This window comes from Bufo gargarizans, chromosome 1 (assembly GCF_014858855.1).
Source record: "Bufo gargarizans isolate SCDJY-AF-19 chromosome 1, ASM1485885v1, whole genome shotgun sequence".
Lineage (NCBI taxonomy): Eukaryota > Metazoa > Chordata > Amphibia > Anura > Bufonidae > Bufo > Bufo gargarizans.
This window is the reverse complement of record NC_058080.1, coordinates 356258747-356281714: the sequence shown is the minus strand read 5'-3', so window position 1 is coordinate 356281714 and position 22968 is coordinate 356258747. Positions and strand designations below refer to the sequence as shown.

Genomic DNA, 22968 nt, shown 5'->3' with positions numbered 1-22968 from the left:
GCTTTAATTAATGATTTTTTGACAGCTTCTAAAATAAATTGCACTGTTCATGCAGTGCAATGTATTTTACTGTCAGTGCCATACTAACATCCATCAGTAGCCTGTGCCAGATATGTGACAGCTTACATATCACAGGCGCTATTGCTCGCAGCATCTATGAGGTTAAACGGCCCAGATATCCATTTCTCCTGGTACGAGCTGTTACAGCAGGAGCGCGGGAGACCCGCCTAAGACCCCTTAGTGACCGCTGTAATAATTGGTGGTCAATAAGGGGTTAATGAATGATGTACTGTAAGAAAAGGATATAGGACTCTGTTTTTTTATGTGTTAGGTGTTATTTTTGTTTAGTTTGTTTTACTATAGTGTGTGTTTATTATCTTCCCCTAACTATATTCTTACAAGTTCATCACTTTGATCGGGTGGAGTCCAGGCTTCAGCTTCTACATCTGCAGGGTCATCATCAACAGCATCTGAGGAGTAAACCACAAGTCTCATTTACTTCTGTTTACATCATTTACAGTTTCCAGCTTCTGTATTGGCTACTTCCATGAAGCAGACCTCAACTTGAGGCCAGCAAAGGAAGCATTATAGACAATCACAATACATTAGTAGGTGCCTTGTATTAACTTCCTCTCATTTACTGAAGTGAAACAACCCCTTTAACAACTACCACGGTCACAATCACATGGTTATCCTACCTTGCAGCACCTGAAACCCCATACTCAGAAGGGCGGCAATAGCAGCAACAGCTAGACATCTATTGAGGGTAATCCCATTCCATGGAGAAGACTCCTCTTCTCTCACAGGGCCGACACTCTTGGATTCTGACTTCTTTTTCATTGTTGCACTTCAGGCACTAAGAAAGAGAAGATATATTTATTTAGTTATAATACATTATCATAATATTACATATTCTGGATTATGTGTAGAAAATACTTCCTTCATAGTTGTCAACATTGCTGATTGTCTAATCACGATATATAAATGTAAGGGCTCATTCAGATGGCCGTATGCTGTCCGCAGAAATGTGGATCCGTTTTTTGCAGACAGTTCAGCATGTCCGCAAAAACACGATTGCATTCTGTTTTTTCACTGATCCATAGACTTCATTAGGGCCATGTCCTGATTTTCACTAAAAAGTATAGGACATGTTTAATTTTTTTGCTGAGCCATGCAATTGAAGAAAAGGGCCCCATAGAAGTGAATGGGACAGTATCTAATCCGCCAAAAAACGGATCCGCATTTTTGCAGACAGCATACGGTCGTCAGAATGAGCCCTAAGTTGTCTAAGAGCTCTCATGGTACATAATTTCTGTGAAACAAAGCCCAAAAAATTGTGGCATATAGTCATTGGCAAAATTCATGTAAATTTTGCTGCAGCTTTCACCCTAATCGTTATAAAGGGTGAAATCAGCAGTAGAAATCCACAGCACAATGAGACATGCTGTGGATCTAGAATCTGCACCTCGTTCACTTTGTTGCTGCTGCAAATGCTCCAGATTTTGTGCCCGGAATTCCATGGCGGAAAATCCACAGCGTATTCGCCACGGTGACAATACTAGATTACAGAAATGTTACTATATATTAATATTAGCAAAATCTCAATAGCTGAATAAGGCTACTTTCACACTGCCGTTTCAGGGTCCGCCTGTGAGATCCGTTCAGGGCTCTCACAAGCGGCCCCAAACGGATCAGTTTAGCCCCAATGCATTCTGAAGGGATAAGGATCCATTCAGAATGCATCAGTTTGGCTCCATTCCGCCTCCATTCCTTCTGGAGGCGGACACCAAAACGCTGCTCGCAGCGTTTTGGTGTCCGCCTGGCGGTGCAGAGCCAACCAGATCTGTCCTGACTTAAAAGGTAAGTCAATGGGGACGGACCTGTTTACATTGACACAATATTGGTGCAATTGTAAACGGATCCGTTTGACTTACACTTAGACTTTTTTTTTTTACTTAGTTATGCAGACGGATCCGTACTGAACGGATATCAGCTTTTGGATTTATAGGTGCGGATCTGTCTGTGCAGATACCAGACAGATCCGCACCTAACGTAGGTGTGAAAGTAGCAGGCTATATACTGTTCTACCACAGGCAGGCTAAGCTCTGCCGATTAGCAAGCCATGTTTTCATTAAAAAACAAGGGGTACAAATGACCACAATACATGCTTTACTGTCATGTCATTTTAAGCCCCATTTTATTTTACACCAGCAAAAACTTGTGACCACTGAGTCACTGGAAGTGTCTACTGAAACAACACTGTATTTTTAGCATCTATAGACAACAGATCTTGTTTCGGTTTGGCAAGACAGATAAAACTGCCCAGCTAGTCTGCATAGTGCCGTTCCAAGACTCAGCATTCATGTCTTATCCACCAGTGTTTTACCTTTTTGCAATGAGCCACCCTAAATGACCAGATTACAAAAAACTGATGGGGTATTCTTATCTTGAATATTTAATGCCTCACTGTAACAGGTTCCAGAGGAGGGGCCCAGACCTACCTTGAGAATGGCGGTCCGTCAACCGCTGTATTGTGGCTGGTGTGAATGGAGACAGCCATGCATGTGTGGCCGCCTCTCCATTTACAGTTGCTGCTGTGAATATGCTATAAACTTCTTAGATGGAAATAATCCTTTAAATCTTCCCTGCTGGTTCCGTACAACTAAACCACCACCAAATAAAAAATTAAATAAAATCAAAGACTATGGGGGTCCTTTATTAAGACCTAGGAAGCTGGCTTACATTAGTTATGGAGAACTGGGAGTAGTTAGAGACGTGGCTTAGTGTAGCCGTGGCAGTGCAGACTTTGTTCCTTCTTCTGCTGGATAACCCACTGACTTTTCACTAATAGAGGGGTTGTCCAGGAGAAAGTGTTTAGACCCCGGAACTGCTAACAATGTCCCTGTAGAGATGGGATTTTAGCTGGCTCTTAACCCTTTTGTTGTGTATTGAGCTGTAACTTGCTCTTTGACTATATTGTTGTTGGATTTTGATGATGGGATTTCCCCCTTGCATTCATCATCATACTAACATAGTCACACTCTGTTGTCCTACAGTTATAGATGGTTCTAACAGTCTGACCAGTTTTCGATGGTACCTTGTCCCCATATCCTCTCTCTCTCTCTCTCTCTCTCTCTCGATGAATCCTTTGAAACTCAAGGAAGAAACACGTAGGAAGGTTAGGGTCAAATTAGGATACAATAGAGGCAGATTCTGATATAGGGCCATCCTTGTCAAGGCAACACCTGTATTTGTCAAAAAGGGCATATTGGGTTTGCTTAGGGATAGTTTATATAGGTTGTCACAATTAGCAACACACATATCTGCAGCCTATTCTACAGTTACCTGACTGCTGCATTATCCATACAGGAACCAACCCTCAACCAACTCCTATCTAATGTATGTGGCCATCTTTAGTGTTCACTGTCACTGCAGAGCCACTGCTAAAGGCCAATAGGGAATGAGCAGGCCTAGTGTTTGTCTTGTGTTACTCAGCCTTGGAAGCCAATGAGTGCCGCGAGCTGTATTGTCTGCAAGTGATTTCCAGATTTTCCTCAGCTCGGTGTGTTCTTCTGTGTTTGACCCTAGTTTGTTTCCTGGATTCTGCCTTTGCCTGCTATTCTCATCTTGATTTGCGCTGAACAGGTTATTGACTTTTGGCTATGATTCTTGGATTAGATGTCAGTCTGCAGATCTGGTACAACTAACTGATTAAACTATACTTGGTTTGCATGATTATGTTCTTCTCAGCCACCCACTTTCTAACGGCCGACAGGCTCCGCCAGTGTCAGATGTCACTTGCGGCTGGCTATTTAAACAGACAGCTGCTGGCCACATGTGACTGGTGTTCTAGCTAGCTGTATGTTTGCTACTCTGGATCACTGACTTTTGCCTGTTTCTTTGACATTGCCTCTGACTGATTTTCCCTATTTGACCCCTTTGTCTACTGATTTGGTCTCTGACATTTTCTCCTTGTTTCACAATGCTGTGTATTTGTATGTGATTTTGGATCCTTAACTGGTTCTGGTTTTGCCTGTCAGTTTTTTTTACCTCTTTTTGTCTGACTACTCTTTTGTGTATCACACTTTTGACAGATAAGTGGGTAGACGTTCCTAAATACTAATAAATTCACAGCCTGATGAACGTTTAAAAATAAAAAACAAAACCTTTATTTAAAGTCTGTTTAAAAGGGGGCAAAAAGCCTATATGTCACAGTCTGTGACCATCAGGCAACCAGTCTTCAGCATGTACAGAGAAGGGTAACAAATCCTCTGTGCAGTTGAGGGACTGGACTAAAAAGACCTGACTTGTTAGCCAGTAATTGCTAATTGGTTGCAAATCAGAGATGAGGGCACGGTAACCAGTGTGAATGGACACTAGTGTGTTTGTTACAAGTGATCCTGTTAGGTGTATATGCAGATGTGGTTGTACCTCCTAGCTCATAGGTCGTATAATGCTAAGTACAGTTGATCGCACTGCCTCTACCAGAGTGGAGTCTCTGTGGACATAAATACACTCTAATATAGTGCAGTGTTCAGACCAGCCTATTTATATAGCCTGCGGCCAGTATATAGGTCACAACCATACACCTGAAGGCAGTATATTTTGGCTATATACAGTCACTCATAGCCAGTATATTTTGGCTCCATCCACACAGCTATAGCCAGTATATTTTGGCTCCATCCATTCATCACATACACACTCTAAGGCTATTGGGTAGAATATCGCATCTAGTGCAACCCTACCTAAAGAGCCGTGTCCTATTGAGTAACAGCAGCTCTACGCGTTTCTACGTGACTTGTGGTTGTCACGTATCTTCAGGAGCTTATTCTATGCCTATGTCATGACAACATGCCACACTGTAGCGTGCTATGGCTCTAGCGCTGTAATGGCCGCACGCGGCCGATAGAACGCCGAGTGACTACTCTTTTCCCACTTTGATTTAGCTAAGAAGGGACTGTCGTCCAGTTGTTGGCCATCACTTAGGAAGGATAGTGCACGTAGGTAGGGACAGTGGGGTGGGTGGAGTACAGGGCTCAATACTAAGTGTGATCTAAATGTTTAGGTTTTTTCCACTGTGGTCCTATAATGCATATTGGGAACTTGTCCTTATACAGTTAAAGATCTATAGGTCAAGAATAGTTTTGTCACAAACATAATAATTTTTTACTTATTGTGCAAACCATGAGAAGTGGTGAAACTATTCTTAAACCAAAACTCCACATTTCAAGATGGTTTACATAAAATAGAACAACTTAGGGTACTTTCACACTTATGTCAGAGGATTACGGCAGTCAGTTCTGGAGGCAAACTGATAGCATTTGTCAGACGGATCCGCTGTGCTTGTATCGCAGCTCAGCCCCAACCAGTTCAATGGGCCTAAGTTGTGCCTAGGCCGTGTGACTGATGGAAATGATGTCACATGGCCTAAGAAAATTACTACTACTTTGAGCTCCAATGCCTCCTCAAAAAGCAAACTGTAATCCAGCAGTGGTGCTCGTGCTTGCACAATATAAGAAAAAATGGCAGCCTTTCTGGTGGCTGGGACTGCTTTTTTCTATAGTGTACAAGCACAGCCATGCTGCTGGACAGCAGGGTGGTCATAACCATGGAAACTTTCTCTGCATATTAAATGCTATTTGCTCAAGTGGCAAAACCCCTTTAAGGTAAGGCCACATGATATAGACTTATGGTCCATTCACACGTCCACAAAATGGGTCCGCATCCGTTCATCAATTTTGCGGAACATGTGTGGATCCATTCATTTTCAATGGGGCTGGAACGTGCTGTCCGCATCCGCAAAAAAATAGAACATGTCCTTTATTCTTGTCCGCAATTGCAGACAAGAAAAGGCATTTTCTATGAGAGTGCCGGCGATGTGCAGTCCGAAAAATGCGGAACGCATATTGCCGGTGTCCATGTTTTGCGGATCCGCAAAATACATATGGACGTGTGAATGGACCTTTAATCAGCTGTTGACTTTGGGGCAAATCCTCATGCAATCGATGGAGAATATTTTCTGCATTGTGCTATTCTTTTATTATTAAATACTAGGAGTCTTCAAATAAATTAATGATAACTGGGTGTTTCCAGTTGGGAAAGTTCAATAAGTAAACCTGTGATCACGTTTAACGGGCAACCTCTTTGTATACAATACGATATAATAAGCTTCTTAATTCATACTCATGAACCACAGGTAGTTCATCTTCATATTTATTTTATTGAGTAAAAAAATACAAATCGTTCAATAAGCGTGAACTAAAAACTGAGACGTTACTTTTATTGTGGTTGGGTGACGTAAATTTTTTCTGTTAATTCAGTTGAAAAGTCAAATTTTTGCAGATATTAAGAAAAAGGTTGAGGAAAAACATTAAGTAGCAATAGATTATAGATGGTTCAACCAGTATAAATTTCAAGAGTACATTCTGCAGTGTGCTATTAAAGTGGACCTGTCACCAAAAATGCAACGCAATCTGAAAACTCTGTTATAGAGCAGGAGAAGCTGAGCGGATTGATGTATATTTTTGTGGGAAAAGATCCAGTAAAGCTTGTAATTCTTACATTTACATCTGCAGCCCTGTGAAGAGCTATTGGTACAGGGAGATGGGGTTATCAGTGACTGACAGATCTCTGTCTATGTACACTTATACACACAATGCTATCCATCACTGAGAACTCCTCATCCATACTGTACTGATAGGTGTTCAAGTTTATAAATTACAGGTTTTACTGAATCTTTTCCCACAAAAATATATACATCAATCTGCTCAGCTTCTCCTGCTCTATTACATGGTGCTGTCAGATTGCACTGCATTCTTCAGTGACAGGTCCCCTTTAAGTTGCAAAACAGCAAGTGCAAAGTAGAGTTCCAAGCCAGAAGAGGCTATATACAATTTGCTCTGTTTTTGTAAGGGATGATAGCTATCGCCCAAATCCCTTTTTTTAGAGTAAATTGTTTTTATTGATTTTCACATTTCAATAAAGATAAGCAGTATAATGTCTCTGAAAATACAATCATGTATTACAAATTCACTTCAGTAAAGTTATTTACAGTTGTTAAAGCGATCTTTGAGTCTCAATCCCAGGTTACAAAATACCTTAGAGAAAGGAGTTTTGAAAAAAAAAAATACAAAAAAAAGAGGAAGATAACAGTAACAGGTATCCAGTGTATGGATAAACAATGTTTGCCGCTATTATAAATCAACATAGGAACTTACAGTTTTTAAGGGGAGTATTTGGGATTAGTTATCCAGGGAGCCCATGTAATTTATTGTAGCTGATAGGGATCGCTTGTAGAGACATTGTGTTTAGTTCCTGTATCACCTCCGATAGAGCAGGCGGTTCTGCCTGCTTCCAATGGTGAGTTATCATTAGTTTAGCACTAAGTAGTATGTGTCCTATAAAGTTTCTGTATTTGGGATGTATTGTCTGTATGCCAAGGGACAGTAATGCAAGGTCCGGAAGTGGAATGACAGTTTCCAGTGTTATTTCAGATACTAACGCAAATATCTGTTGCCAAAATTGGGAACATTTGGGGCAGGTCCACAAAATGTGGTACAGAAAACCTATGTTACCACACTTCCTCCAACAGCAGGGAGAAGTATCTGTATACATTTTGTTCAGTCTCTGAGGGGTGAAGTACCAATACAAGAGTGTTTTTATCTCTGCTTCATAATAGGTAACACATTTAAAGTTTGAGGCGAGGAATTTTATAGCTGCTGTCCATGTGTCTTCGGAGAAAGATTGTCTCAGTTCAGATTCCCATGGTTTAATGGGTGTAGATTTGACGAAAGGAAATGACGTACTCTTAGGTAGTTGTAAAGTTCCCCTTGTGGCAACGTAAAGGACTGCTTAAGTGATTCAAAAGAGAGGAGCGAGTTTGCTTTCATCAGTTGGGAGATATTATTAATTCCTCTCACACGCCATTCAGATAAGATAATGTTAGATTTCGTTGTTTCTAGTGTGTGAGTAGTGGCTTGTTGGAATAGAGGTGACTTCGAGTCCCCCTGTGGCCCGTGAATTTGGGTCCAGAGTCTACCCGCATGATCCACTGTCAACAATTTAGCTTTTTGGAGCCTTTAGTTCCATAGAAGCTGTATTAAGTAATCTTTTAATGTGCCCTGCGCCATTGACTGGGATTCTATGTGAAACCAGGCTTTTGTGCCATCATGGGACCACCATTCGTGGGTAAATGAGAGGCCAATTGCTTTATAATAATCTTCAATGTTCAGTAAGCCCACTCCTCCTGTTCTTTTTTTCTTAAACAACAGCATTTGGGCGACTCTGGGTTTAGATGAACCCTTAATATAACTACTCAATATGGCCTGTGCTTTCTTGAAGAATTTGGATGGTACGGGAATGGGAAGAGCTCGAAATATGTAGATAAGTTCGGGGAGTGTCATCATTTGGAATGATGCAACTCTGCCAACCCATGATATTGTTTTCATTGCAAAATTTGAGAAGTCTTTGTTAATAGTTGAAATAAGTGGCTCATAGTTCTGTTTATAATAGAGAACACAGTGATGTAAGCTTGACTCCCAAATAGGGCAGCTCAGATGTTTGCCAATCTAAGTCATATTGGGACTGTAACAGTGTCACTTCGTCCCGTGGTATATTAATGGGGAGGGCTTGGAATTTGGAACTATTTTATAGTAGGATAATGATCCAAAGTAGGAAATTATGTCTAAGGCTTAATTTAGAGAGGTAAGGGGTTCTGTTAATGTAATGATGATATCATCTGCGCAAAGTGTGATCTTGTAGGTTTGTCCCCCTATCTCGATTCCTGTAAGGTTTGGTAAATTTCTATTGTGTTGCACCAGGGGTCAAGTCCTGGGAAAAAAAGTGTGGGAACTCACCCAAGATCCACTGCAACCCCCCCCCCCTCCAAAAAATAAAAAAGCACAGAAAATCTAGCATGCTGTAATTTGTGTCGCTGCGGACTAAAAAATAAATTAAAAAAATAGCACTTTTAGAAAAGTTTGTCCTGGGATTCGATCTCATGACCTCTACACAGCAGAAGCAAGGCATATGCCCTCACAGCTATGAAAGCTGTCTAGCTTGCTACTTAAAAAAAATATATATATAAGACTTCTACTGTAGGTAACTTTGCCCACTGTGTATGGATGTAGCAGAGCTGGGTGTGTTGGGGCAGCTGTCATGTGTATGGTTGTACACTAGGTATCAGTACACAAGGTATCAGTAGAAGTATCAGAAAAAGAAAAAAAAACACTTTTAGTTTGTCCTGGGATTCGAACTCATGACCTCTACACATTACAGGCAAGGCATTTACCCTCACAGCCATAAAAGCTGTTGAGGTAGTTGCTTAAAAAAAAAAAACTAAGACTTCTACTTATACCTAGTGTACTGATACCTAGTGTACAACCATACACATGACAGCTGCCCCAACACACCCAGCTCTGCTACATCCATACACAGTGGGCAGCTGTCATGTGTATGGTTGTACACTTGGTATCAGTAAACTAGGTATCAGTAGAAGTCTTATAAAAAAAAAAAAACACTTTTAGAAAAGTTTGTCCTGGGATTCGAACTCATGACCTCTACACATTACAGGCAAGGCATTTACCCTCACAGCCATAAAAGCTGTTGAGGTAGTTGCTTAAAAAAAAAAAAACTAAGACTTCTACTTATACCTAGTGTACTGATACCTAGTGTACAACCATACACATGACAGCTGCCCCAACACACCCAGCCCTGCTACATCCATACACAGTGGGCAGCTGTCATGTGTATGGTTGTACACTTGGTATCAGTAAACTAGGTATCAGTAGAAGTCTTATAAAAAAAAAAAAACACTTTTAGAAAAGTTTGTCCTGGGATTCGAACTCATGACCTCTACACATCAGAGGCAAGGCATTTACCCTCACAGCCATAAAAGCTGTCAAGGTAGCTGTTTAAAAAAAAAAAAAATAAGACTTCTACTTATACCTAGTGTACTGATATCTAGTGTACAACCATACACATGACAGCTGCCCCAACACACCCAGCTCTGCTACATCCATACACAGTGGGCAGCTGTCATGTGTATGGTTGTACACTAGATATCAGTACACTAGGTATAATTAAAAGTCTTATATTTTTTTTTTTAAGCATTTACCTAGACGGCTTTCATGGCTGTGAGGGTAAATGCCTTCCTCTGATGTGTAGAGGTTGTGAGTTCGAATCCCAGGACAAACTTTTCTAAAAGACATTCTAAATGATCTCGTAGTGAAGGAGATGATGTCATTAGGGGGCGGGGCGCCATGAGAGGAGTCGCAGGCAGCGGCACCGCACAGACAGCTTCCTCTCAACTGAAGCCGCCCCTCCTCCCTTAACCTGCCCTGCACAGTGCGCTCCGTCTCCCCCTGTGAATCTGATTCAGCCGTGAAAGGGCTGAGGCTGAAAGGGAACGGCGTTCCTGCCATGAAAAAAGTGCAGGAACGCCGTTCCCATGCGTTCCCCCTCCACTCGACCCCTGTGTTGCACTAGGTGTTCTAAGGAGAGGATAAATAATAGGGGCGATAGGGGGCATCCTTGTCTGGATCTGTTGGTTATTCAGAAAGGATCAATGACAGTCTGCTTACAATGAGCTTGGCAAAGATTTTTATATCAGAATTGAGTAAAGAGATGGGCCTAAAATTTTGAGGTGTGTCCGGGGGTTTACCTGGTTTTGGGAGGGTTACTATTAATGCTGTCAACATGTCCATTGGAAAGGGGGTCCCCTCTAATGCTTGATTGAATATGTATTGTAAGTATGGGATTAGTATAGTTTGAAAATGGCGATAAAACTCATTAGAGAGCCCATCCGGGCCCAGAGATTTGCCCATTGGGAGTGAAAAAAAAAATCTGTTTCTTGATTTCCAGTTCAGTAAATGGAGCATTTAGAGACTGTAATAGTGCAGGGGTAATGGTTGGGAGTGTGGCCTGTGCTAGAAAGTCTGCTACCAAGGTTGACTAGTTATGAGGTAAAGAGGTAATGTCTTTGAGGTTGTAGAGTCACTGGTAGTATATGCTAAATTGTGCCATGATGTATCTTGGGTCTATCAGTTTGGCTTTAGTGTTGGAATGTATTATATGGGATATTTTGGATTTTGATTGTTGGGATTTAAGTTGTCTTGCAAGTAGTTGTCCCACTTTATTACTTTGGAAATAATGTTTAGATTTGAGCCGAAAGAGAGACTTGCTATAATCATAAAGTAGTATTCCTCTTAGTTTGTCTCGTTCTGTTTTTAGTTCATCAGAACATTGGATTGTGGGGGAGCTTTTGTTAATTTTTTCCAGATGGGGTATTTTTTAATGCGTTTGGGTAATTTATTTTTCTCTAATTTTTTTTTCACTTTATGGACCAGTTTAATTAAAGACCCTCTCATATATGCTTTATGTGCTTGCCAGGGAACATATTTGTCCGAGACAGACCCCTTATTGAACTGGAAAGTTCCTCAACATATTTGGGGTTATGGAATAAAAATGTATTGTTCCTCCATACAGGAGCTCTTTGGGATGGATAAAGTTCGTTCAAGGCAATAGTAATCAGGGCATGATCAGACCACTGAATTAGTCCGATATCTGTAGAGAAGGTGTGTGGCAGAGTGGTGTGATCGACCATAAACATATTGATATGGGAATATGATAGATGAGGTGGTGAAAAGAAGGTAAAGTCCCTCTCCTGACTCGGCCAAGGCCTTCAGAGTGTAGGAACGAAGCTATTCCCACTTCAGATTTCCGTGTTGGGGATGTAGACTCCAGGGATGGGTCTAATACGGAGTTAAAATCTCCACAAAGAATAACTTTTCCTTTTTTCAGTTTATTTACATGTCGGAATATTTTGTGTAGGAAAGACAGCTGGTGCGTATTGGGCGCGTAGAGGTTAACCAATGTGTATGTAATATTGTTAATGAAGCATACCAATATGAAGTAGCGGCCTCCAGGATCAGCTCTGGTGGCGACAGGGGTATAGGCAACCGTATTCTTAATGGCTATAAGTACCCCACTTGACTTCTTACTGAAAAGAGAATGCATAATGTTAGGGAAAAGGTGGTGGCGTACTCTCGCCGCGTCACCTTGCATTAGATGGGTTTCCTGAATACACAAAACATCAGCATTGGACGCAGATGCTTCTTTCCAGGTAAAGGACTCCTTTTGAGGGCAATTGAGCCCCTTGGCGTTTAATGAGATAATTTTGAGCCCTATAGTGGTGGAAAGAAAGCTGCTGTGTAAGTTCCGCAGTTCCTAAGAAGATGCTATGCTGGCACAAAGTATAATCACAGAGAATTGTGTCTGAACAAGTTATAACCAGAACTTGGGAATGTGAACCAGAAAAAGAAAAGGAGAGATAAGAAAGATAGCAGATCAGGACGGTACTCAACAGTCTATAATGTTGTAGGGCGTAAGTCCCTTTTTGAGGCTGAGCGTGGTAGTTATAATATGGTATTCTCTAGAGGAGGGCTGGAACCTCATCAGGAAACACTAGGCTAGTTCCCAAAAGATGTAGTCCGTTGAGCGCTCTTCTGCCCAGTGTGAAGTGTTTGAATAGCAAGATGCTTGTAGAAGTCTCTTCAATATCAATATCAGTCCATACTTTTGACCTTCAGTTCGCTGCATATCCAGTTGAATTAGAAGGGTCCATCGAGGGGCCACCGTATGATTTCCTAGAAGGTAATGGAATTTGCCAGGCATGGAGTAACTCCTTTCCATCTTCAAGGGACTTGATGACTTGAACCTGGCCGTTCTTGTGGAGTAGTAATTTCAAGGGGTACCTCCATTTATGAGGAAAGCCAGGTTCCCGGAGAGCCATTGTTATGGGTTGTAGTTATATGCGTTGGCTGAGGGTTGCCATTGACAGGTCAGTGAAGAGTTTGACAGATTGATATGGCAATGGAAGTGTTCCTTGTTTCTGGGCTACTGTCATTAATGCTTCTTTTGTATGGTCGCTTCAATTTAATGGCTTCTAGTTTATCTGCCATATCGTTATGGGCGTCTTTCATAGAGTTTTGGGAGTTAGCAAACTCACCCATTTTAGTTTCAACATGGAGAATTCTATCGTCCGCTTCTTGTACTCTGGCAGTGAGTGGGTTAATCAAACCTGCGATATCTCGATATCTGCATGCAGGGAGGATTTTAATGCTAGGAGCATATTCTTTAATGGTTCCTCTGATAGAGATTTATCTGAGGTGGGGTAGTGTCACGAGGGTGTCAAGAGCCACGTCTGACTCCGTTATACCCGGGGTCAGGAAGTCGCAGCGGGTGGCTGCGCGCTCTATGTCTAAAGATCACGGTGTTTCTTAGTGTTTGTTTTCTGTGTTTGCCTTGCTATCCTTTTTGTCTCACTCAGGGATCCGTAGCTTCTCCTCCTCAGCTGTTTCTTGTCTGCCACTCCCAAACTCCTTATATTCTCCTCTCACACTTCTCTTGTTGCCAGTTATAGAGCTTCCTGCCTGGACATCTACTGTATGCTGACCCACTGGAGCTGAGAATCTGGTTGTTGTTCCAGAGTGCTACCCTCCGGATCCCTGTTGGGCTTTTGTTGTCTCCTGTTGTTGCCCACCTGGGATTATATGTTTAGTTTGTATTGTCTGTCCTCCCCTTGGTGTTTTCCTTTAGAGCTAGTGGTGCGGACTAGTGTTCCCACCGCCCTGTTCACTATCTAGGGCTCATCCTAGGGAAAGCCAGGGTTTTAGGCACGTGATCGGCGTACGGGTGAGGAACCCGTCTAGGGACGACAGGGCAGCCAGGCGCCAGCCGCAAGGTGAGTCAGGGGTCACCACCTTCCCTCTCACTAGGGCAGGGCCTCCCTCTTTTCCTCCCTCCGTGTCACGTATGTGACAGTTACGCCGATCGTGATAGGTAGTCTTGAAATGAGTCAGTGGTTGTGGTAGCAAGCCTAGTGTGCTCACTGACCTGTATTTTGTCTGAGATCTCCATTCTAGGTCTCTGCTTCTGCGAGCTGCTGGATGGGGATTCCCGTGGTGCGTTGGTCGGGCGCCATCTTGGATTCTGTGAGCCGCGTTTGTGGGAGATCTGACATCCTCTGGTGTTGGAGGTAAGGAAGGTGTTGCGATGTCCAGCGGGGTTAGTGCACCGGACAGTGCCTGAGGAGATGGTGATCTCAGTGTTTGTGAGGGAGACATGTTGCATGCAGGCGCTGGTGGAGACATCATACTGTTAGGCTCTGCACCATCTTTGGTGTTTCCTTTATCGGAGTAGTTGTCCAGATTACTACTTTTAAGTCTGGGTAACTGCCGTTTGGACTTCCCAATATTGTCAGGGAGGATGTTAGGCATTGATAGGGGCTGAATGGAGCAAACAGACCAGTGATGAAAGTGGGTTTGTTAGCTTTTAGTCGATGCTGGAGCTCTCCTCTCAAGCGGCCATCTCTCTGAGCGGCCAAGCCACGCCCCCTCAAATCCCTTTTTTAATATAGACACGATTGACTTTTATTGGGAAAAATAGCTATCATGTACATTCAAAGACTTGTAACAAGTCTGAGAAACATTATTAGAAAAAAAGCTAATGTAGTACTTAAAGGGAACCTGTCACCAGTTTTATGGTGTCCTAACTAAGGGCAACATAAATAAGTGACTGATTCTCTTAGCAAAATGCTGGGTCACTTTCTTTAATTGACCCAGTCAATCTGCCAACATCTTGTATTGAAAAGCTCCAGCTCATAATGATGAGTCTTGAATATTTATGAGCTCCTGACTCTCCCCGCCTACCGGCTGCTGATTGACAGTTATTTTCCATATGAATCAGCAGCAGGTGGGCAGGGGAGTGGCTATAGTTGTTAATTAAATAAATGCTGGACTCAATTACATAACGCTAGACTCAAATCGGCTCATTAACATGTGGCATATTTGTGTGTATATTATGAGGTAAAGTGAAATAGAAAAAATGATTCCGGCACCTATTTTTCTTCCCATAAAATCTTCCTCTTTATTCAATCACATCATATGCAGGACAGTATCACAAACAAGCTGTTAATTATGAGGTAACCATCTGTCACACCAGTAAGTGAATACATCTAAAGCACTTTTTAGTAGTTAATGATTGTATATAATTAGTTAGATTATAATCAAATATACACATGACAGGTTCCCTTTAAAGAGGACCTGTCTCCATAAAAATGCACATTAGAGTTGATGGAGCCATGCAGACTGACATATAGTTTTCCAATATTTTCTGGGATTTTATATTGATAGCTTATCCCCAAGTAACCAGCTCCATTCACCATAAAATTGACAGAGTTGTAGCTCCAAAGCTATTGCAGAACTGCTGATCAATGGGGACGCAGGGTGTATATAATATAATTCCGCAGTTTTCGCACTCGCCCTAATCATAGGTGACAATTCCTAGTCTGTATAGATCACTTTTCAGCAGTCATCTCATTATCAACACAGGCAGGAGTACAATGACAGATATCACCTATATATAGACAACACGGGATCCACCACTCACAAAAGGTGATTGTCAAAGCTTATCTACTCTTTCCTGGTACAATGTCCTCTGCACAGGTCATGCCTAGTAAACTCTCCCTTAGAAGTCAATAAGACAGCTGCTGTTCATTGTATTTATGGCTCATAGGGGCTACTATAAAGCATGGCTCTAAATGCTGTTAACAGCTCATGCAAGATGGCCGCCCTCATAATCATGTTCATGAAAGAGAACCAAAATCATGTACAATCAGAGAATTGTTTAAACTGGCAGAAAAAAAATCAAAGTGACACTTTCCCTTTAACCCCTTAGGGACACAGCCTTTTTACACCTTAGGACCAGGCCATTTTTTGCAAATCTGACCAGTGTCACTTTAAGTGCTCATAACTTTAAAACGCTTTGACTTATCCAGGCCGTTCTGAGATTGTTTTTTCGTCACATATTGTACTTCATGACACTGGTGAAATATTTTTTTTTGCACCAAAAAAGACCTAATTTAACAAATTTTTTGAAAAATTAGCAAATTTCAAAGTTTCAGTTTCTCTACTTCTGTAATACATAGTAATACCCCCAAAAATTGTGATGACTTTACATTCCCCATATGTCTACTTTATGTTTGAATTGTTTTGGGAATGATATTTTATTTTTTGGGGATGTTATAAGGCTTAGAAGTTTAGAAGCAAATCTTGAAATTTTTCAGCAATTTACAAAAACGACATTTTTAGGGACCAGTTCAGGTCTGAAGTCACTTTGCGAGGCTTACATAATAGAAACCACCCAAAAATGACCCCATCTAAGAAACTACACCCCTCAAGGTATTCAAAACTGATTTTACATATGTTGTTAACCCTTTAGGTGTTGCACAAGAGTTATTGGCAAATGGGGATGAAATTTGAGAATTTCTTTTTTTTGTCAAATTTTTTATTTTAACCCATTTTTTCCACTAACAAAGCAAGGGTTAACAGCCAAACAAGACTGTATCTTTATTACCCTGACTCTGCCGTTTACAGAAACACCCAATATGTGGCCGTAAACTACTGTACGGCCACACAGCGGGGCATAGAGTGAAAGGTGCGCCGTTTAGTTTTTGGAGGGCTGATTTTTATGGACTGGTTTATTTACACCATGTCCCATTTGAAGCCCCCTGATGCACCCCTGGAGTAGAAACTCCCTAAAAGTGACCCCATCTAAGAAACTACACCCCTCAAGGTATTCAAAACTGATTTTACATATGTTGTTAACCCTTTAGGTGTTGCACAAGAGTTATTGGCAAATGGGGATGAAATTTGAGAATTTCTTTTTTTTGTCAAATTTTTTATTTTAACCCATTTTTTCCACTAACAAAGCAAGGGTTAACAGCCAAACAAGACTGTATCTTTATTACCCTGACTCTGCCGTTTACAGAAACACCCAATATGTGGCCGTAAACTACTGTACGGCCACACAGCGGGGCATAGAGTGAAAGGTGCGCCGTTTAGTTTTTGGAGGGCTGATTTTTATGGACTGGTTTATTTACACCATGTCCCATTTGAAGCCCCCTGATGCACCCCTGGAGTAGAAACTCCCTAAAAGTGACCCCATCTAAGAAACTACACCCCTCAAGGTATTCAAAACTGGTTTTACATACGTCGTTAACCCTTTAGGTGTTGCACAAGAGTTATTGGCAAATAGGGATGAAATTTGAAAATTTCATTTTTTTGCCTTATTTTCCATTTTAACCCATGTTTTCCACTAACAAAGCAAGGGTTAACAGCCAAACAAGACTGTATCTTTATTACCCTGACTCTGCCGTTTACAGAAATACCCAATATGTGGCCGTACACTACTGTACGGCCACACAGCGGGGCATAGAGTGAAAGGTGCGCCGTTTGGTTTTTGGAGGGCTGATTTTTATGGACCGGTTTATTTACACCGTGTCCTGTTTCAACCCCCCTGGAGTCGAAACTCCCTAAAAGTGACCCCATCTAAGAAACTACACCCCTCAAGGTATTCAAAACTGATTTTACATACGTCGTTAACCCTTTAGGTGTTGCACAAGAGTTATTGGCAAATGGGGATGAAATTGGAAAATTTCATTTTTTTGCCTTATTTTCCATTTTAACCCATGTTTTCCACTAACAAAGCAAGGGTTAACAGCCAAACAAGACTGTATCTTTATTACCCTGACTCTGCCGTTTACAGAAATACCCAATATGTGGCCGTACACTACTGTACGGCCACACAGCGGGGCATAGAGTGAAAGGTGCGCCGTTTGGTTTTTGGAGGGCTGATTTTTATGGACCGGTTTATTTACACCGTGTCCTGTTTCAACCCCCCTGGAGTCGAAACTCCCTAAAAGTGACCCCATCTAAGAAACTACACCCCTCAAGGTATTCAAAACTGATTTTACATACGTCGTTAACCCTTTAGGTGTTGCACAAGAGTTATTGGCAAATGGGGATGAAATTGGAAAATTTCATTTTTTTGCCTTATTTTCCATTTTAACCCATGTTTTCTACTAACAAAGCAAGGGTTAACAGCCAAACAAGACTGTATCTTTATTACCCTGACTCTGCCGTTTACAGAAACACCCAATATGTGGCCGTACACTACTGTACGGCCACACAGCGGGGCGTAGATTGAAAGGTGCGCCGTTTGGTTTTTGGAGGGCTGATTTTTATGGACCGGTTTATTTACACCGTGTCCTGTTTCAACCCCCCTGATGCACCCCTGGAGTCGAAACTCCCTAAAAGTGACCCCATCTAAGAAACTACACCCCTCAAGGTATTCAAAACTGATTTTACATTAGTCGTTAACCCTTTAGGTGTTGCACAAGAGTTATTGGCAAATGGGGATGAAATTGGAAAATTTCATTTTTTTTGCCTTATTTTCCATTTTAACCCATGTTTTCTACTAACAAAGCAAGGGTTAACAGCCAAACAAGACTGTATCTTTATTACCCTGACTCTGCCGTTTACAGAAACACCCAATATGTGGCCGTACACTACTGTACGGCCACACAGCGGGGCGTAGAGTGAAAGGTGCGCCGTTTGGTTTTTGGAGGGCTGATTTTTATGGACCGGTTTATTTACACCGTGTCCTGTTTCAACCCCCCCGATGCACCCCTGGAGTCGAAACTCCCTAAAAGTGACCCCATTTTGGAAACTACGGGATAAGGTGGCATTTTTTGGGGGAGTATTTTTAGGGTAAATATAATTTTTGGTTGCTCTATATTACATTTTTGTGAGGTAAGGTTACCAAAAATTGAAATTCTGATATTTCATCTCCATTTGCCATTAACTGTTGAGGAACACCTAAAGGGTTAATAAAGTTTGTATAATCATTTTTGAATACCTTGAGGGGTGTAGTTTCTTAGATGGGGTCAATTTTAGGGAGTTTTTACTCTAGGGGGGCATCAGGGGGGCTTCAAAAGGGATATGGTGTCAATAAAAAAGGCCATCAAAATCGGCCTTCCAGAAACCATGTCGGTCCTTTCCTTTTGCAGCCTCCCTTTTACGGATACAGCAGTTTACGACCACAAATGTGGCGTTTCTGTAAACTGCAGTATCAGGGTAATAAATTTTAACTTTTGTTTGGTTGTTAACCCTTGTTTTGTTACCGGAAAAAACGGACTGAAATGGAAAAGTGCCAAAAATAGCGGTTTTGGCACCGTTTTTTTTTTTTTTTTTTAACCGTGTTAATCTGGGTAGTTAGGTCATGGGATATTGTTATAGAGGAGATTCTTACGGACGCGGCAATATCTAATAAGTCTACTTTTTTTTACAATTATTTAGGTTTTTGACTATATTATCTTTTTTGATACAACTTTTTTTTTGGGTATCTCTAAAGTCTAAGTGTCATTTTTTTTATTTTATTTTAGCCAATTATCTTATGTGGGGGCTCATTTTTTGCGGGATGAGCGGACGGTTTTATTGGCACTATTTTGGGGGCTATATGACTTTTTGATCGCTTGCTATTAAACTTTTTGTTATGTAAGGTGACAAAAAAAAATTTTTTTGCACCTATTTTTTTTTTTTACTGTGTTAATCTGGGGGGTTGGGTCATGGGGTATTTTTATAGAGGAAATTCTTACGGACGTGGCGATACCTAATAAGTCAACTTTTTTTTTACAATTATTTAGGTTTTAGACTATATTATCCTTTTTGATACCCTAAAAGATTTTTTGTATCTCTAAAGTCTAAGAGTCATTTTCTATTTTTTTTTTTATCTGATTATCTTATGTGGGGGCTCATTTTTTGCGGGATGAGATGACGGTTTTATTGGCACTAATTTGGGGGCTATATGACTTTTTGATCGCTTGCTATTAAACTTTTTATTATGTAAGGTGACAAAAAAAACTTTTTTTGCACCTTTTTTTTTTTTTCTGGACCGTGTTAATCTGGGGGGTTAGGTCATGGGGCATTTTTATAGAGGAGATTATTACAGACGCGGCAATACCTATGTCTACTTTTAATAAATTATTTTAGTTTTTTTGGGTGTCTCAAGTCTGAGAACCATTTTTTTTTATCCGATGTCAGTGCTAAATTGGGATATAAATTTAGTACTCCATGGAAGTGTGATACTCCCTGAAGCAACCGTCAATGCAGAGGCCCGGATGATCGGGGCATGTGTCGCACTGAGTAGTCGTGTCCTTCCGTATCCCCCTCCTGCGACACACTCTGCACTTTTTTTGGGTTCGTCCCTTCTTTCCAGTATGGGGGACCACACCTGGAAAGTGTTGGCCAGGGACGATCCGGGCGCCTACAGTTCCCGAGGTACTCCGGCCTGCTCTTTCCCGGTCCGAAAAGATCAGGCCCTTGAGGACTGCCTCATAGAACTGGAGGAATGTCCCTGTGCTGCCAGCGCTTCGGGATAGTACAAAAGAGTTGTACATGGCAACCTGTACCAAGTAGACCGCAACTTTTTTGTACCATGCCCGGGTTTTGCGCATGGCGTTATATGGCTTGAGGACTTGATCCGAGAGATCAACTCCTCCCATATACCGATTGTAGGCGACGATACAATCGGGCTTGAGGACCGTTGCCACGGTACCTCGCACAGGGACAGGGGTGATGCCGTTACCATGAATTGTGGACAGCATAAGGACATCCCTCTTGTCCTTATACCTGACCAGCAACAGGTTTCCAGTGGTAAGGGGACGGGTCTCACCCCTGGGGATAGGTACCTGGAGGGGGTGGGTAGGGAGGCCGCGTTGATTTTTTCCGCACGGTCCCACAAGCGGACGTGGATCTGGCGGCAAGGGACTGGAACAAGGGGATACTGGTATAAAAGTTATCCACGTACAAGTGGTAACCCTTATCCAGCAGTGGGTGCATAAGGTCCCACACAAGTTTCCCGGTAACACCCAGAGTGGGGGGACATTCTGGGGGTTGAATCCGGGAATCTCGCCCCTCGTATACACGAAATTTGTAAGTGTACCCTGAGGTACTCTCACAATTTTTCACAAATTTTGTATAGCTTCACGCCATACCTCGCCCGCTTGGAAGGCACATACTGGCGGAAAATGAGTCTCCCCTTGAACGCAATGAGAGACTCATCAACCACGACCTCCCTTCCAGGTACATAGGCCTCCATGAATTTGGCCCCAAAGTGATCGATGACCGGCCGTATCTTGTACAGACGGTCATGGGCAGGATCACCTCGGGGTGGACATGCTGCATTATCGGAATAATGCAGACATTTCCTGATGGCCTCAAACCGGGAGCGTGTCATAACCGTACTGTAAAGTGGGGTCTGATATAGGACGTCCCCACTCCAGTACAGCCTGGCACTGGGTTTCTTGACCAGGCCCATATGCAGCACGAGGCCCCAAAATGTCCTCATTTCGGCTGCACTGACCGGCGTCCAGCCACCGGGCCTGGCCAAAAAGGAGCCCGGGTGTTGAGAGACGAACTGTTGGGCGTACAGATTCGTCTGCTCCACCATCAGATTTACCAGTGGGTCACTGAAAAAATGACAAAAAAAGTCATATTCAGTGTAGCCCACTGTGGAAATCTGGATTCCTGATTGGCCTACGAAATCAGGAATCACGGGCTCGTATCGCTCTGGGCTACACCAGACAAGTTCACCGGCAGGGTGCTCCGGTGGATTTAACTGGTGGGCCGGGAAACCAGTACGAGCCCCAGAGCTGCTCGTACTAGTGTGGGCCACAGGGTCCCTAACATGGCGGTCCCCTTGCTCCGCCTGGCGGCGTCTCCGCCGCCTTGGGGGCTCATCATCATCGCTAGATGATGAGGAGGATGCGGATGACAACAGGAATGTGGGGTCATCCTCATCCTCACTGGGACTCTCGGACTCGGAGGCAAGCTGGGCGTATGCCTCCTCGGCCGAGAACGTCCGGCGGGCCATAGGGGAGTGTGTGTCTGCGTGTATATGTGCGTGTGTGTAACTCTTTATTTGGTGTGCGTGTGTGAGGGGGCACGGGTGTTCACGAACTCACCCTAAAACTAACAGAAAAAAATAAATAAAACTAACTAAAAAAAGGGCAAAAAAGTGAGGGAAAAAAAATTCAAAACTGTTGATCAACCGTCCGAAGTTGATCAGCGGTGGGGTGTGCGATGCGCTAACAGTGGCCGGACGCTAAGTGCCGGTCACAGTCAGCGAACTCAAAAAAAAAAAAAAAAAAAAAAAAAAAAGCACCCCAAAAAAGGTGGGGGGGGGGGGGGGGGCAAGTGGCAGGGGGGGGGGGGCAAGTGGCAGCACCCCTGGGGGGTCTAGGGTCACACAGCTGTGCTGTGGACCCCAGACACCCTAACTGGGGTGATGCAATAAAAAGTCAAAAAAACTACCTTTCCCTTTTTTTTCCCTGCCTATCCCAAACTTTCCCTAGCTGTCCCTATGTACCTGATGGGGTGCTGGGGGCAGAGATCGGGTCCTGGGGGGCACAGATCGGGGTGCAGGCAGCGGTGGCAGACACGTGCAGGCAGCTCCTCTCTCCTCCGGCGCTGGAACACAAAAGGAGGAGGAGAGGGGCGCCTGCCTCTTTTGAATCTGCCGCCGGACCGCCCCCTGACCAATCAGAAAGCGATCCTGAGTGGTGATGTCACCATCACCACTCAGGATCGCTGGATGGTGATTGGTGGAGTGAAATCACACCACCATCACCATCCTGTTCCGGGTTATCGGGTCTTCAGAGACCCGAATAACCCGGAAACGCAGAAAACCGCAGGTCTGAATTGACCTGCGGTTTTCTGCGATCGCATACATGGGGGGGTCACCGGACCCCCCGACGCATTTGCCCCAAGTGCCTGCTCAATGATTTGAGCAGGCACGGGGGTTCCGATCGCCGCCGGCCGCGCGGCGGTGATTGAAAATGCACAGGGCGTACATGTACGCCCTGTGTCCTTAAGTACCAGGGCACAAGGGCGTACCTGTACGCCCTGTGTCCTTAAGGGGTTAAAGGTGATATTTCACTGCCTAATTTTCAGGCCATTTATTGGGAACAAGCTTTCATAGGAACTCTCCTTTACCGTATTTGGCCGCGCAATTGTGCTCCATTACAGCCGATAAGCGAGCAAATGCTCATTTGTTGACTGACTACATCTT

At 42.9% G+C, this 22968-nt stretch overlaps 1 protein-coding gene across 2 annotated transcripts in view; it reads right to left on the bottom strand.

Moving 5' to 3' along the window:
• JSRP1 (junctional sarcoplasmic reticulum protein 1) overlaps positions 1-22968 on the bottom strand; it is a 95808-nt gene that overhangs the window by 5697 nt on the left and 67143 nt on the right. For both annotated transcript variants that reach the window (XM_044268939.1, XM_044268944.1), the window contains 2 exons: positions 699-856; positions 400-470 (listed from right to left, as the gene is read on the bottom strand). In XM_044268939.1, coding sequence (XP_044124874.1) covers positions 400-470; positions 699-840 — 213 coding nt within the window. In that variant the 5' untranslated portion in view covers positions 841-856. The remainder of the gene's footprint in view (positions 1-399; positions 471-698; positions 857-22968) is intronic.